Raw genomic sequence first — 14,658 nt, forward strand, 5'->3', positions numbered from 1 at the left:
GGTTCATAGAACCATAGAGCTGGAAGAGACCTGAGAAGCTCATCGAGCCTAGCCCCCTGCTCTAGGCAAGATCAATCCCAACTAAATCAACCCTGCCAGAGCTTTGTCAAGCCGAGACTTAAAAATCTTGTGGGATGGAGACTCCACTACTTCCCTAGGTAACCCATTCCAGTGCTTCACCACCCTCCTAGTAAAATAGTTTTTCCTAATATCCAACCTGGACCTCTCCCACCACAACTTCAGACCATTGCTCCTTGTTCTGCCATCTGTCAATACTGAGAACAGCCTCTCTCCATCCTCTTTGGAACCTCCCTTCAGGAAGCTGAAGGCTGCTATCAAATCCCCCCTCACTCTTCTCTTCTGAAGACTAAACAGACCCAGCTCCCTCAGCCTCTCCTAGTAGGTCATGCGCTCCAGCCCCCTAATCATTTTGGTTTCCCTCTTCTGGACCCTCTCCAATGCGTCCGCATCCTTTTTGTAGTGGGGGGCCAAAACTTGACAGAATACCCCAGATGTGGCCTCACCAAAGACGAATAAAGGGGAATAATGACATCTCTGGATCTGCTGGCAATGCTCCTCTTAATACAACCTAATATGCCATTAGCCTTCTTGACTACAAGGGCACACTGTTGACTCATATTCAGCTTCTCATCCACTGTAACCTCCAGGTCCTTTTCTGCAGAACTACTTCTTAGGTGATTGGTCCCCATCCTGTAACAATGCTTCTGTCCCAAGTTCAGGACTCTGCATTTCTCCTTGTTGAACCTCATCAGATTTCTTGTAGCCCAATCCTCCAATTTGTCTAAGTCACTCTGGACCCTATCTCTGCCCTCAAGCGTATCTACCTCTCCGGCTAGCTTAGTGTCATCTGCAAACTTGCTGATGGTGCAATTCATCCCCTCATCCAGGTCATTAATAAAGATTTTGAACAAAACTGGTCCTAGAACCGAACTTTAGGGCACTCTGCTAGAAACCGACCGCCAACCTGATATCAAGCCATTGATTATTATCCGCTGAGCCCGGCCTTCTAGCCAGCTTTCTATCCATCTTACCATCCATTTATCCAATCCACATTCCCTTAACTTGCTGGCAAGAATATTGTGGGAGACGGTATCAAAAGCCTTGCTATAGTCGAGGTATATCACATCCACTGACTTTCCCACGTCCACAGAGCCAGTTACCTCATCATAGAAGTTGATCAGATTGGTCAGGCATGACTTGCCCTTCGTGAATTAATACTGACTATTCCTGATCACTTTTCCCTTTTCCAAGTGCCTCAAAATGGATTCCTTAAGGATCCCTTCCATGATTTTTCCAGGAACTGAGGTAAGACTGACCGTCCTATAGTTCCCTTGATCGTCCTGCTTCCCTTTTTTGAAGATGGGGACTATATTTGCAAAGATGGGCACTACATTTGCCAGGTTTAGAAGTTAAAATGAAAAAAGGACAAGTTAAAAATTACCTAGAAAAAAATAGATGTTTTCAAGTCACCAGGCCCTGATGAACTACCTCCTAGAATACTTAAAGAGTTGATAGAGGAAGTATCTGAGACTCTAGCTATCATCTTCGGAAAATCATGGAAGTTGGGAGAGATTCAAGAAGACTGTAAAATGGCAAATTCATCTATTAAAAGGGAAATAAGATCAACCCACATAACTACAGATTAGTCAGTTTAACTTCTGTGCCAGGGAAGATAATGGAGGAAGTAATTCAGGAATTCATCTGCAAACATCTGGAAGATAATAAGATGATAGGTAACAGCTAGCATGTATTTGTAAAGGGCAAATCACATAAAACCAATCTAATAGCTTTCTTTGATAGGATATCAAGCTTTATGGATAAGGGAGAAGTGGTGGACATGGTATACCTAGATCTTAGTAAAGCATTTGACACAGTCTCGCATGATCTTCTTATCAATAAACTAGTGCAATACAACCTAGATTTTTTGGGGCTACTATAAGGTGGGTGCATAACTGGCTGGATAACATTCGCAGAGAGCAGTTATAAACAGTTCACAATCATGCTAGAAGGGCATAACAAGTGGGGTTCCGCAGGGGTCTGTTCTGTTCAATATCTTCATCAACAATTTAGATGATGGCATAGAGAGTATGCTTAATAAGTTTGCAGATGATACGAAGCTGGGAAGGGTTGCTACTGCTTGGGAAGATAAGGTCCTAATTCAAAATGATCTGGACAATCTGGAGAAATGGTTTGATATAAACAGGATGAAGTTTAATAAGGAAAAATGCAAAGTACTCCACTTAGGAAGGAACAATCAGTTTCACACATACAGAATGTGAAGTGACTGTCTTGGAAGGAGTACTGATAAAAAGGATTTAGGGATCATAGTGGACCACAAGCTAAATATGAGTCAACAGTGTGACACTGTTGCAAAAAAAGCAAACATGATTCTGGGATACATTAACAGGAGTGTTGTGAGCAAGACATGAGAAATCATTCTTCTGATCAACTCTGTGTTGATTAGGCCTCAATACTAGAAGGCTGTGTCTAAACTGGCAAGTTTTTCCGGAAAATCATCTGCTTTTCCGGAAAAACTTGCCAGCTGTCTACACTGGCCACTTGAATTTCTGGAAAAGCACTGACAATCTCATGTAAAATCATCAGTGCTTTTCCGGAAAAACTATGCTGCTCCCGTTCGGGCAAAAGTCTTTTTCCGAAAGACTTTTGCCCAAAAGGGCCAGTGTAGCCAGCATAGTACTGTTTTCCGCAAAAAAGGCCCGATCGCGAAAATGGTGATTGGGGCTTTTTTGTGGAAAACCGCGTCTAGATTGGCCACGGACGCTTTTCCTCAAAAAGTGCTTTTGCGGAAGAGCGTCCTGCCAATCTAGACGCGCTTTTCCGAAAATGCTTTTAACAGAAAAGTTTTCCGTTAAAAGCATTTCCGGAAAATCATGCCAGTGTAGACGTAGATGTATTGTGTCTAGTTCTGGGCACCACACTTCACGAAAGATGTGAAAAAATTGGAGAAGGTCCAGAGAAGAGCAACAAAAAAGATTAAAGTTACCGAAAACATGAGTTATGAGGGAAGACTGAAAGAACTGGGCTTGTTTGGTTTGGAAAGGAGAAGACTGAGTGGGGACATGATAGCAGTTTTCAAGTATCTAAAAGGCTGTCATAAGGAGGAGAAAGACAAATTGTTCTCCTTGGCCTCTGAGGATAGTACAAGGAGCAATGGGCTTAAACTGCAGCAAGGGTTGTTTAAGTTGGACATGGGGAAAAACTTCCTAACTGTCAGGGTGGTTAAACACTGGAATAAATTGCTGAGGGAAGTTGTGAATCTCCATAACTGGAGATATTTAAGAGCAGGTTGGATAGACATTTATCAGGGATAATCTAGACCAGGGGCGGGCTATAATTTTTAAAAGCTGCCCTGGAAAGGACGAGGCTTTGGACAGAAGGGGTAGGGTCGGGAGACTTCTCTGCTCCCCCACCCACAGACACTGGTTGGCTGGGGGTGAGGGAGCACATGAAGTCTTCCCCCACACCAGAGAGAATTGCCACAAGTTTTAAAACAGTTGGCGGTTCCCTCTAGGCATTGCAGTGGGAGGAGACCTCATGTGTTCCCTCTTCCCCCAGGCCAATCAGGTGAAGAAATGGTCAGGAGCAGTCTGAGGCTGGCTGCAGCAGCTGGCGCCGCAGGCGGAAGGTGTGATCAGCACCTCCGCCTGCACAACCGTCAATGACTGTGACGTAATCATCGGGTGTCTGGGCATTCGGTGCCCCAGGCTGGCGGCACCCTAGGCTCATGGGCCACCCCTGGAAATGTTATGTCAAAAGCAGAACACTTTCCCATCAACAGGATCACTCCACCTCAGTGAGATGCAGACGCTTTCTTGGTGGGAGAGCATCACCTGAGGATGTAGCATGGGATAGATACTGCTTCAAATCAGAGGAAGTTACACCTCTCAAAAGGAGTGTTTCTTTTGCAGCCCTGAACAACGTAACTTACATTGTCTTAAGGTGATGGTGTCCAACCAGTTCTAAAGCAGTAGCCACAATAGGTAAAGTGTGCTATAGCGAACTAGCCATATATAGTTGTGCTATAGCGAACTTGAGCCACATTGTTCAAGCCAACTAGCTCTGCTCAACTGGACAAATAGCCATATGGACACACCAGACTTAAGCAATAGTGCAGTCAAGCCCTCCTTCTTACCAGCGGAGGATTTAGGGCAGGGCGAGCGGGGCAGCTGCCCCGGGCCCCATGCTTCCCGAGGCCCTGCGCATTTGCCGTGGCGCCAAGGCGCATGCACCACATCAAAGGAGGGGCCCCGATTAATTTCTCTGCCCGGGGCCCCACGACTCTGCCCTGGGCCCCGCGGCACTCTCATCCACCCCTGCTTCTTACCTTTACTTCCTTCCCACAAGGAAGACTATCCACTTGGAAGTTCTGCAAGATAGAATTTTAGCTTCTTTCAATAGACATTTAAATGTTCTAGTGGTGATATCAGTACTGTGTCTTTCTATTACAGGACAAGAGTATCAGCCCTGAACTGGATCATGGCAATGCTGTCCTTGAATCCCCCACAGTCTCTCAGTCAGTCTCCAAAATGGAAAAATCCTCAAGTAAACAGCAGGGAGAGATGAAACCAGTAAGTGTGCAATGTTCTGTTTTCAGTCCAGTGAATAGCTTAATCCACTACAATGTCTGCCTAGTAACTATGAGTAGATTGCGGGAGGGCCAGTTGATAGAGTTACCAGACGATTTCACAAAAATACCAGACACACTTGATCTCAGATGAGGATCGGTACCGGCCGGAAGGGGAGTGGGTCTGGCTGGGAAAGGGGGGGTGAACCAGCTGGTAGGGAGCAGGGCTAGCCGAGAGGAGTGGGGCTGGCGGGGAGGGGGAAGAGCGGGGAGGAACCGGCTGTCGGGGAGCAGGGCTGGCCCGGGCACATGCAGATCCTGGGGTGCTGCCTGTCCCATGAACGGTCCTGGTGGAGCACACGGGGATTCCATCCTGCCCTGGCTCTGCCCCATTCCTCTCTACTGCATAGTTGTGTACTGTCTGGCTGGTAGACATGCTTACGTAGTATATGCATGTCTACCAGATAGGCAGTACGCAACTACGTACTGATACTCAAGATAATAATAAAAGGTACTTAATTAGAAAGTGCCGAACGTTTATATGTCCGGTATTTTCTCAATTTGTTTTCCAGACAGAAAGTTCAAATATCGTACTGTCTGGTTCAAAACTGGACACCTGGCAATCCTAGCAGCTGAAGACACATTGAATGCAACCAGGAACTATTCATGTGACCTCTTAAATAAATACAGGCAGTCCCCGGGTTACGTACAAGATAGGGACTATAGGTTTGTTCTTAAGTTGAATTTGTATGTAAGTCGGAACTGGCTCCAGATTCAGCTGCTGCTGAAACTGATCAGTGGCTGACTACAGGAAGCCCTAGGCAGAGTTGCTCTGTCCCCGACTTCCTGGAATCAGCCGCTGATCAGTTTCAACAGCGGCTGAATCTGGACTCCTGGGACAGAACAGCTGGGGCACTGCCGGGTAGGTCCCGCAGGACCAACCCAGCAGCACCCCAGCTGCTCTACCCCAGGCGTCCTGCAACAAAAGCCTGGTCTGCTGGGGGGGAGGGCACACTAGCTGCGCCCCCTTCCTCCCCCCCAGCAGACCAGGGAGACCCAAGCAAAGCCGCAGAGGCGCAGAGGTCCCGCCGCCTCTGCGGCTTTGCTCCTGTCTCCCTGCTGTGCTGGGGGAGTCCGGGGCAAAGGAGCAAAGCCGCACGGGCAGCGGGGTCCCGCCGCCTGTGCGGCTTTCCTCGGGTCTCCCTGCTGTGCTCGGGAGTCCCCCCCAGCACACCAGGGAGACCCGGAGCAGATTTTCTCTCCCCAGAGAAAAGCCCCGTTCGTAAGTGCGGATCCAACATAAGTCGGATCCGCGTAAGTCGGGGACTGCCTGTAAATATTTTCATATCTCCTTTGGTTTTGGATATACAAAGAGGGCTTTGCAGTTAACATGTTCTAGCCTTTGGGAGATCTTATATAACCACTTAAGTACTGACTGCCCCCTGTTAGCTGCAGATGTGGTCTGTGGATATAGTCCCTGGCTAGTGGATGTTGTGAGGGTAATACTGCTGCATCTGCAATACTGTTAATGGATGCTGCAGGCCATGCATCCTACACTAATAAAATATGAACTGCCTATGGTGTTGTCTGAACACTCATGCCTTCCTGGGGTTTGTCTTTAAGTGTCATAAATCAGGATTCTACTTAAAAACACAAAGGCTTTTATCCTCAGTTTGGCTTTTTGCCCCTTCCTATAGCTCTCCCTTGCTTATGAGTTCTTAGGCCAAGATTTTAAAAAATGAGACCCTAAGATTAGGTTCCCTAGACCATATCTGTGTACTAAAGTGAGTGGGCTGATTTTAACAAATGCTCTGAAAATAATCAGACCACAATTCTTTGTGGCCAATGCTCCTGAAACTTTACTGGGAGCTTAGTCACCCAGGTTTGAAAATCTTGGTTTCAGCCAGAGGTCCTGATTTACTCCTAAATTGGAGATTCACCTGTATCTAGGGTGAGGCACTGGAATAGTTCTACAGGTCTGAACAGGATCTAAGTCTGATAGCTGGTGATCACAGTTATTCATTTCACTCTGATGCTACTTGTCAGGTGCTACAGAATGTCTTCAGAGATTATTTCCCTAGTGCTTTGACGCAAGTACATCCATTAAATGTAAATTGGACAGCCTATCTTCAAGGAAATAGATGAAAAGGAAATAGATAAAAACACTGACTGAGCTTCAAGGCTGGAAATTCATATTTAATTACTTTTTTTTCTTTCTTAGTAATAATGGAAATTACTGTAATCACAAACAAGTTTTGGGCCCAGAACAGCATCAGCTGAGTGGTTGTTTAGCTTTTCCTGGCGATCAAATGGTGATAATGCAGATCCACATACAGAAGAGCTGATTTTATATTACTTATTTACTTTCTGCATTTGTTCCGCAGCCAGGTAAATGAAGTTGGTTGCTAAGCTTCAGGCAAGCGGTTGCCATTCAGAATGACTCATCAAGCCTTGTTAACTAGAGTGCATCTGTGGGTTTTTCCGTTAGAGGTCTTAGCATGCGTTCTTTCCTCCACAGACACAAATGAGTGCTCTCTCAAAACTCTAGCCTTTTGCTCTAGGGAAAGGAAAAAACATGAAATGGCTAATTACATTTATAAAAATGATCTTTAAGGGATGAAAGAAGAACCAGTCAGTTACTGTCTGTCATATTTAAACTGCAATTACTGTTCTGTGTATTGATTTTCATAGAGTTACAACACAGTTCAATTGAACACATTAACCTTTATGGGCAATGTAAACAAAAAGCTGAGCTGAGGCATTGTAGAATTGCAATTGTCAAAGTTAATACACATGCACATTAGATTACATTTTCATTTTTGTCTTTACTAAAATCAACATAAATAAGGGGTATGAACATTTTGGAAGTTGGACAAAAGTTCTGAGTTTAAGTAACTCAAAATACTTACAATGCTTTTTATCTGGGGATCTTTATCAAGGAGAATGTAACAATTTCCCCTCCCGCTCCCTTTGCAGACTGGGAAATGCAGGCAGAGAGAGATTAAATCATGAGTTGTTCAAGCTATTCATCAAGAAGTGGAAGAGCTAGGAATAGGAGTCAGATATTCTGATTTTCAACTGCATGTTCTCTCCACTAGATCAGTGTTTCTCAAAGAGTTCTGCAGGCTGGAATGATGCTAGTGGGCCTGAACCACTTTGTTCACCTAAAGGGCCCATAGCCACAGAGCCTCGCAGCTCCCATTGGCTCTGGTTCACCATTTCCACTCAAGGGGCACCACAGAAATCCAATGGGAGCTGTGAAGCTCCATGACTAAAGACCTTTTAGGTCAGGGGTGGCCAACCCGTGGCTTGCAAGCCGCATGCATCTCTTCCTCCCTTAAAGTGCGGCTCCCGAAGCCTCCACCGTGGCTCGGGAAGCTGCCCCTGCGCCCCTAGAAATGGCCCCCAGGTCCCTGTGCTCACCAGAACAGGGAAGCCATCCAGTGCAGCGATTCAAAATGGTGTTGCCAAGATGGCAGTGGCTGACGGGAACTTGATCTGGCCAAAAAACCTTGTCTTTTAAAAGGTTCTGCATCTTTTTATTTTTCTCAACAAAAATTGTTGCTCCAAAAAAAAAAAAAAAAATGGTGCGGCTCTTCGCATTTTTTCTGCCACTGTTTGGCCACCCCTGCTTTAGGTAAACAAAGCAGTGAGAAGTCTAATAGTGGCTTTCCTAATGCGGGTCCACAGAACAATTTGCAAAACATTGCACTAGATCACATTAATTTGTTCTGTAGTTCAATACTCAGAAGACTCTTCAAACTGATAGGGTCAAAGAGATGTGGGAGAGTATGTTAGCTACTTCTGGAAATATGCATGCACTGAGCCTTTATCAGCAAAGCAGATATTTCCTTTTAAAAGGTACACATTAAATGCTGAAATTAGGCTCATTTTCAGTGCCTTAAATGATAATCTGTGTAAACACCACTGATTAGATTTTGGAAAGCATTGATTATTAAAGATATATTTTTAAAATTGTTTAAAATGTTTGTGGCAAGTACAGCTGGGTCCAAATTATAAATTTGAATCTGCAACTAATCTTTTTTTTATAAAGTTCAAAGATTTTTAGATCAGATGGCTTAGATTAATCTAAACCTTGACAGTAAAATATAGCAATACATCTTTTTTGCTTATATAGTTAATTACAAATGTATACAGTTCATTCTATGTGGGTGTTTAACATATACTAATAATATTTACTACTAAACAAAATAGACTCAGTACTTTGAATTTTTTTTTTTTGGCTAGGAATAAATTACTGAGATTTCTTCTACTGAAAATGTTATGAAAAATTAATTAAAAAATACCTCCTACCAATTTCTAGTTAGAGTAGTGTGACAGTGGGCAGATAATAGCATCCATTTTGAGAGAATGCGAGAGAGAGAGAGAGAGAGAGAGAGAGAGAGAGAGACTAAAAAACAATGAGTGTTCCTGTAGCACCTTTGAGACTAACAAAAGAAAATGGATAGGATCATGAGCTTTCATGAGCAGAATCCACTTCTTCAGATGAATGGAGCAAGAAGGAAAGGAAGGAAAGAAGGTGTGAAGAAGTAGGATAGGGATAGGATCCTGCTGAAACACCCAGGAGTGGACTGGACAGAGCAGAATATGCATCTTTAGGAAAAATCAGAATGGGAAATGTGTTGGGGTCACCCCTACAAATAGTAAGCAAGGTGAGTGGAAGCCAGAATGTGATTGGAGTGTTGCTGACCTTCTGCCAGACCAGAGCTATACTCAGATAGACCAGGGTGTTACCTGCATGCTATTAACCTGTTTGTGAGCAGTCCTAGTTAGGAGCTACAACAGCAAAGCATTGTGGGTCAGGTGGTGACAGCCCCTTATTGCTCTGGATTGCCTCCCAAAGCATGACACCGTCCATAAGGAATTCCACAGAAAATTCAAATTTGCGGAAGGTTGTTCTTGTCCCTAAGCTCTGGGTTGGGATTCAGGCCATCTGGATGCAATTTCTGGCTCTGCCAAAGACGTGCAATGTGACCTTGGGCAAATCACTTCAGTCACTGTAGCTCAGTTCTCTGTCTGCCAAATGTTTTCCCCCTTTTATCCTTGTGTAGAGGAAGGCAAGCAGAAACCTCCAGCCCAAAGGACAACAATGTATGAAATAACATAGAGGCCATGAAATGGATAAGCACCTTTCCCCAGGAAGTGAAAGCAGCTTGCTCAGGTCTAAAAGCATGTGCAGCCTAGGGATTCTTAACAGATCTGCGGCCTCAGGGTCTTCATGCCCTCACTAGGTCCTTCATGCTCTTGCCATGCTGAGCTTTTCTCAGAGGTTATGTCTAGACTGCATCTGTCGGCAGAGGGATGCAGATTAGGCAGGTCAACATTGCAAATGAAGCAGGGATTTAAATATCCTCAATCTAATTTGCATAAAATGGCCACCGCGTTTTGCCAACTCACCACTTTGTTGGAAAAAAGTGGCAGTCTTGAGGGGCATCTGTCGAGAAAGAAAGCCTTTTTCAACAGATCCCTTATGCCTCCTGCAAGGAGGTTTACAGAATCTGTCGAAAAAGGCTAGATATATCCAGAATGAAAGGGAAGCTGGTGTTTGCTTATCCCTTTTAAAACAAGTTTAAATAGGCATCTTGTAGAAGGGAGTTTCTAGTTTTCCCTCCTTTGCATGCTACCTGACACTCCCAGCAAACAGCTGGTCATTTTCTATACATAAACACTTAATCTTGGCAAATGAAAAAGGCCGTGGGAAAGTAAACAGAATTGATTGACAGCCACGCCTCACCACCCCCATGATCCTTGTTCTAGTCAGGTAGTTCAGTGACACAGGCTGAGCTGTTTGCTCGCCATGAGCTGGTACTTGATACAATAAGATGTTGACTGAATATTGCAGATGAAATGACCTTTGTTCTCTGAACGCAGCAACAGCAAATGAGAAGACCCTTTCAAAAGAGGGATTCTATAGGCTATTCTACCTTTAGCTCACCCTCATAACAACAGGAATAACTCATATGATTGCAGCAGGGATAAAAGGAGCAAAGCAAACTGGAACTGAAAGGAGACAATAGGAGGGGGAGTGAGCTTGTTTGCATTAATTAAGAATTTGAATAAAACCTATCTAAGCAGATTTTCTTCAGTTCTTATCTGTGTAGCACTTGTGATCCTTGAAGTTGCTTCTGCTACAAAGACCAGCTATTAGTCTTCCAGCAGTGGTGCTTCCTGCTAGTTGTACAGGTTGAAACTCTCTAAACTGGGACTCTCTAGTCTTGCAACATTCTGTTTCTGGACCAAAGAGTCCTGATGGAGAGCTGGAGCAGGAGCCCTGCAGGAGCTGGGAGCCCAGCAAGGCTGTCTGCGGGAGGGCTAGAGGCTAGGAGCTCTGCCACAGGCATATGAGTGTGCCTACAGCAGGGCTGCTGAAGCACCAGAGGGCCTTGGCAGAGCAATGGGTGACCATTGGGGCCAGGAAGCCCAGTGGGATTGACAGCAGGGCAGCCGGTAGCCCTTCTGTGGCCATGAGCCCAGCTGGGCCAGTGGAAGGGGTGGAGACAGCTGGGAGGCCAGTGACTAGGTTAGAAGTGGAGCCAGGCTATGGGTCTGGTGGCAGTGGAGCTAAAAGTCATCTACCTGGTCCAGTTAAATCCTTAATTTGGGAGTGGTCAGGTCCCAAAAGCGCTAGACCAAGGAAATTCAACCGGCGGTCCAATTCAGGATGCTTTGGAGAGTTCCACTGGCTTTTCATCAGTTTAAACTAGGGGACAGGAGTGGGAAATGCACCTCTCTCTATATCTTGTGCAACTGATTCAGGAATGCATCTACTGCAAATGGTGAGGGTATGGTGTATCTTGCTCTAAGCATGAAAATCCATTATTTGATATCACGTCATTGCATCTAGATAATAAAATTAGATATCAACAGAAGTAGGTAGGTGTGAGCTCTTGCTGAAAGGCATATAAATCAGGGAGGAGCAATAGGGTCAGCCCCTGGCAAGCTGTCAGATGCCTTATTTACCTGCATGTCCACAGGTACCGCTGCTTGCAGCTCCGATAGGCCACAGATCACTTTTCCCTGTCAATGGGAGCTGTGGAAAGCATGTATATTATTGACTTTTAAAGAGTCGATATCCAGTAGTTTGCTACTTTAACTGGAGCTAACAAACAGTTCAGTCTAAACCAATCCAGTGCTGTGTTTAACCTAAAAAATAAAATAAGCTGTGACAGCCGTGCTTGGCATGAGGTTGTGGCTGCTTTTAATTGAACAAAAAAATACAACTCAGAAATGAGGTACCACTGCCTCGATTTCCCCGGCTCGGGGTGATCAGTCTCACAACGGGGTCCTTTAAGGCCGTCGACCTAGCACAAGTGTCTCCCTCCGCCAGGCTGCCCTTCCAGGCCTTAGTCAAGTGATTTGGGATTCGGCCGTCTTGCCAGAAACAAGGGTTCCTCCACCTCCCAATGTTAGTAACACCAGGTGTCTAAGCCTGCAAGCCGGGTTTCCCTGTTCGAGTCCACCCAGGCAAAGTCTTATGTGTGACCTTGTGCTACTTCTAGCCTTTCTATGATTCTGCATCCTGGGGCTACCTTTCTTGTTTGTGATGTACTTTGTGAGATTTGAGGGAAAGAAGCTATTGAAGTGTAAATCATGTGGCTGAAACTGTAGTGTCTGTGTAGATTTGTCTGCTCAGGATTTTTCCAGATGAACATTTAGTTCACAATAGGTTGGGGTATAAATCTGCCTCTCTCAACTTACTGTACTGATAGAATTGTAGAATCCTAGGGTTGGAAGAGATCTCAGGAAGTCATTGAGTTCAGTTCTCTGCCCAAAGCAGGACCAACCCCAACTAAATCATCCCAGCCAGGGCTTTGTCAAGCTGGAACTTAAAAACTCAGTGGATATGCACTAGTATATCCCTAGCTTGCTTTCATCTATCCCATTTTGAAAGAGAGTAGATCAAAGAACATTAGGGAACTGTTAGTCCATGGCAGTTGGTTCGTATGGGGTAAATTTATACCCAGCTTGCAGTGCAGTAAATGCAGGGCAGGTAGACAATTCCTTAGGGGTGGGAGGCATTGTCAGGGCTGTTCCCCACTCTGGAACTTTGAGTACAGGAAGTGGGGCCCACAAGAGACTTTAAAATACCTTGCTTCTAAAGCAAGGGCAGGGAACCTTTTTTGGGTTAGAGGACACTGACTCATGGAAAAATCAGTCAGGAACTGCACACAAGTGAGAAGCAAAGCAAAACAAAAAAAAAAGAACCCTCACTGACATGGCCCCTGACTGAGAAGGAGGAAGTCACCCCCTACATTCTCCTCATCCACCAGAATCTAGGGGAGCCCAGGCTAGTAGCTTTTGTATTCTCCAGCCCCACAGAGAGGTGGCAGGAGGGGTTGAAGGGCCAGTGCAGGGGCTGGATCCAGGCAAGCGCCAAAGGCTTCTATTTAAAACCTCCTCAAGGTCACAGATTCTTTGCCTTTAGGTGGTATGCTGCCACCACACAAATGCAAAAATGCTTTTGAGAACCCAGGAAGATACACTTGGGAACTTCTTCCTGTGAGGTACCCTCAAACTCTTTAATCCTTCCTTCGGAGAGAGCTTAAAAAAACCTTGTAAATTCCTTCACAGCTGACTTTACAGTTTTAGAGTTTTAGAGGGGGTAGCCATGTTAGTTTGTAACCGACAAAAACTTAAAAAACAGTGAATAGAATCATAGAATCATAGAATCTTAGGGCTAGAAGAGACCTCAGCGGGTCATCAAGTCCATCCCCTTTCCCAAGGCAGGACCAATCCCAACTAAATCAACCCTGCCAGGGCTTTGTCAAGCTGAGACTGAAAAACCTCTATGGATGGAGATTCTACCACCTCCCTAGGTGACCCATTCCAGCACTTCACCATCCTCCTAGTGAAATAATTTTTCCTAGTATCCAACTGAGACCTCACCCACTGTAATTTAAGATAATTGTTCTGCCATCCATCACTACTGAGAACAGCCTTTCTTCACCCTCTTTGGAACCTCCCTTCAGGAAGCTGAAGGCTGCTATCAACCCCCTTACTCTTCTCTTCTGCAGACTAAATAAGCCCAAATCCCTCAGCCTTTCCTTGTAGGTCATGTGCTCCAGCCCCCTAATTATTTTGTTTGCCCTCTGCTGGACCTTCTCCAATGTATCTGGGATCCCCCACATCCTTTCTATAATGGGGGAACCCAGAACTGGATGCAATAGTCCAGATGTGGCCTCACCAGTGCTGAATAAAGGGGAATAATCACTTCTCTTTTTCTGCTGGAAATGCTCCTCCAAATGCACCCTATGCCATTACCCTTCTAGGCTACCAGGGCACATTGTTGACTCATATGTAGCTTCTTATGCACTGTAACCCCCAGGTCCTTTTCTGCTGAACTGCTGCTTAACCAGTCAGTCCCCAGCCTGTAACAATTCTTGGGATTCTTCCATCCCAAGTGCAGGACTCTTGACTTGTCCTTGTTGAACCTTATCAGATTTCTTTTGGCCCAATCCTCTTTTGTCTAGGTCAGTCTGGACCCTAACTCTGCCCTTCAACATATCTACCTCTCCTCATTGCTTAGTGTCATCCGCAAACTTGCTGAGGGTGCAATCTATCCCCTAATCCAGGTCATTAATAAAGATGCTGAACAAAACCGGCCTTAAAACCGATCCTTGAAACCGGCCGCCTACCTGACATCGAGCCATTGATCACTACCCATTGGGCTCAACAATTGAGCCAGTTTTCTATCCACCTGACAGTCCATTTATCCAATCCATACTTCCTTAACTTGCTGGCAAAAATATTGCAGGAGACCGTATCAAAAGCTTTGCTAAAGTCAAGGTATATCACTTCCACCGACTTCCCCATGAACATAGAGCCAGTTACCTCATCATAGAAGCTAATCAGGTAGGTTAGGCACGACTTGCCCTTGGTGAATAGTTCTGTAGCACTTTAGGGTATGTCTACACTACAAAGTTAATTCGAAATAACAGCCGTTATTTTGAATTAACTTTAACAGTGTCTACACATACAAACTGCTATTTCGAAATAAAATCGAAATAGTAGAGCCCTTATTTCGAATTAGG

General features: G+C 45.0%; 1 protein-coding gene and 1 long non-coding RNA gene across 7 annotated transcripts in view; one reads left to right on the top strand and one right to left on the bottom strand.

Moving 5' to 3' along the window:
* The window catches only part of LOC142825909 (uncharacterized), a 98,293-nt gene that overhangs the window by 54,842 nt on the left and 28,793 nt on the right, over positions 1 to 14,658 (bottom strand). The gene's annotated exons all lie outside the window — the stretch shown is intronic.
* Positions 1 to 14,658, top strand: part of RIMBP2 (RIMS binding protein 2) — a 494,858-nt gene that overhangs the window by 32,590 nt on the left and 447,610 nt on the right. For all 6 annotated transcript variants that reach the window (XM_089775164.1, XM_089775165.1, XM_089775167.1 and 3 more), the window contains exon 2: positions 4,491 to 4,610. In XM_089775164.1, the coding sequence (XP_089631290.1) occupies positions 4,491 to 4,610 (120 nt within the window). The remainder of the gene's footprint in view (positions 1 to 4,490; positions 4,611 to 14,658) is intronic.

The sequence above is a fragment of the Pelodiscus sinensis genome, chromosome Z, assembly GCF_052426305.1.
Source record: "Pelodiscus sinensis isolate ZL-2025 chromosome Z, ASM5242630v1, whole genome shotgun sequence".
In the NCBI taxonomy this organism is placed as follows: Eukaryota; Metazoa; Chordata; order Testudines; family Trionychidae; genus Pelodiscus; species Pelodiscus sinensis.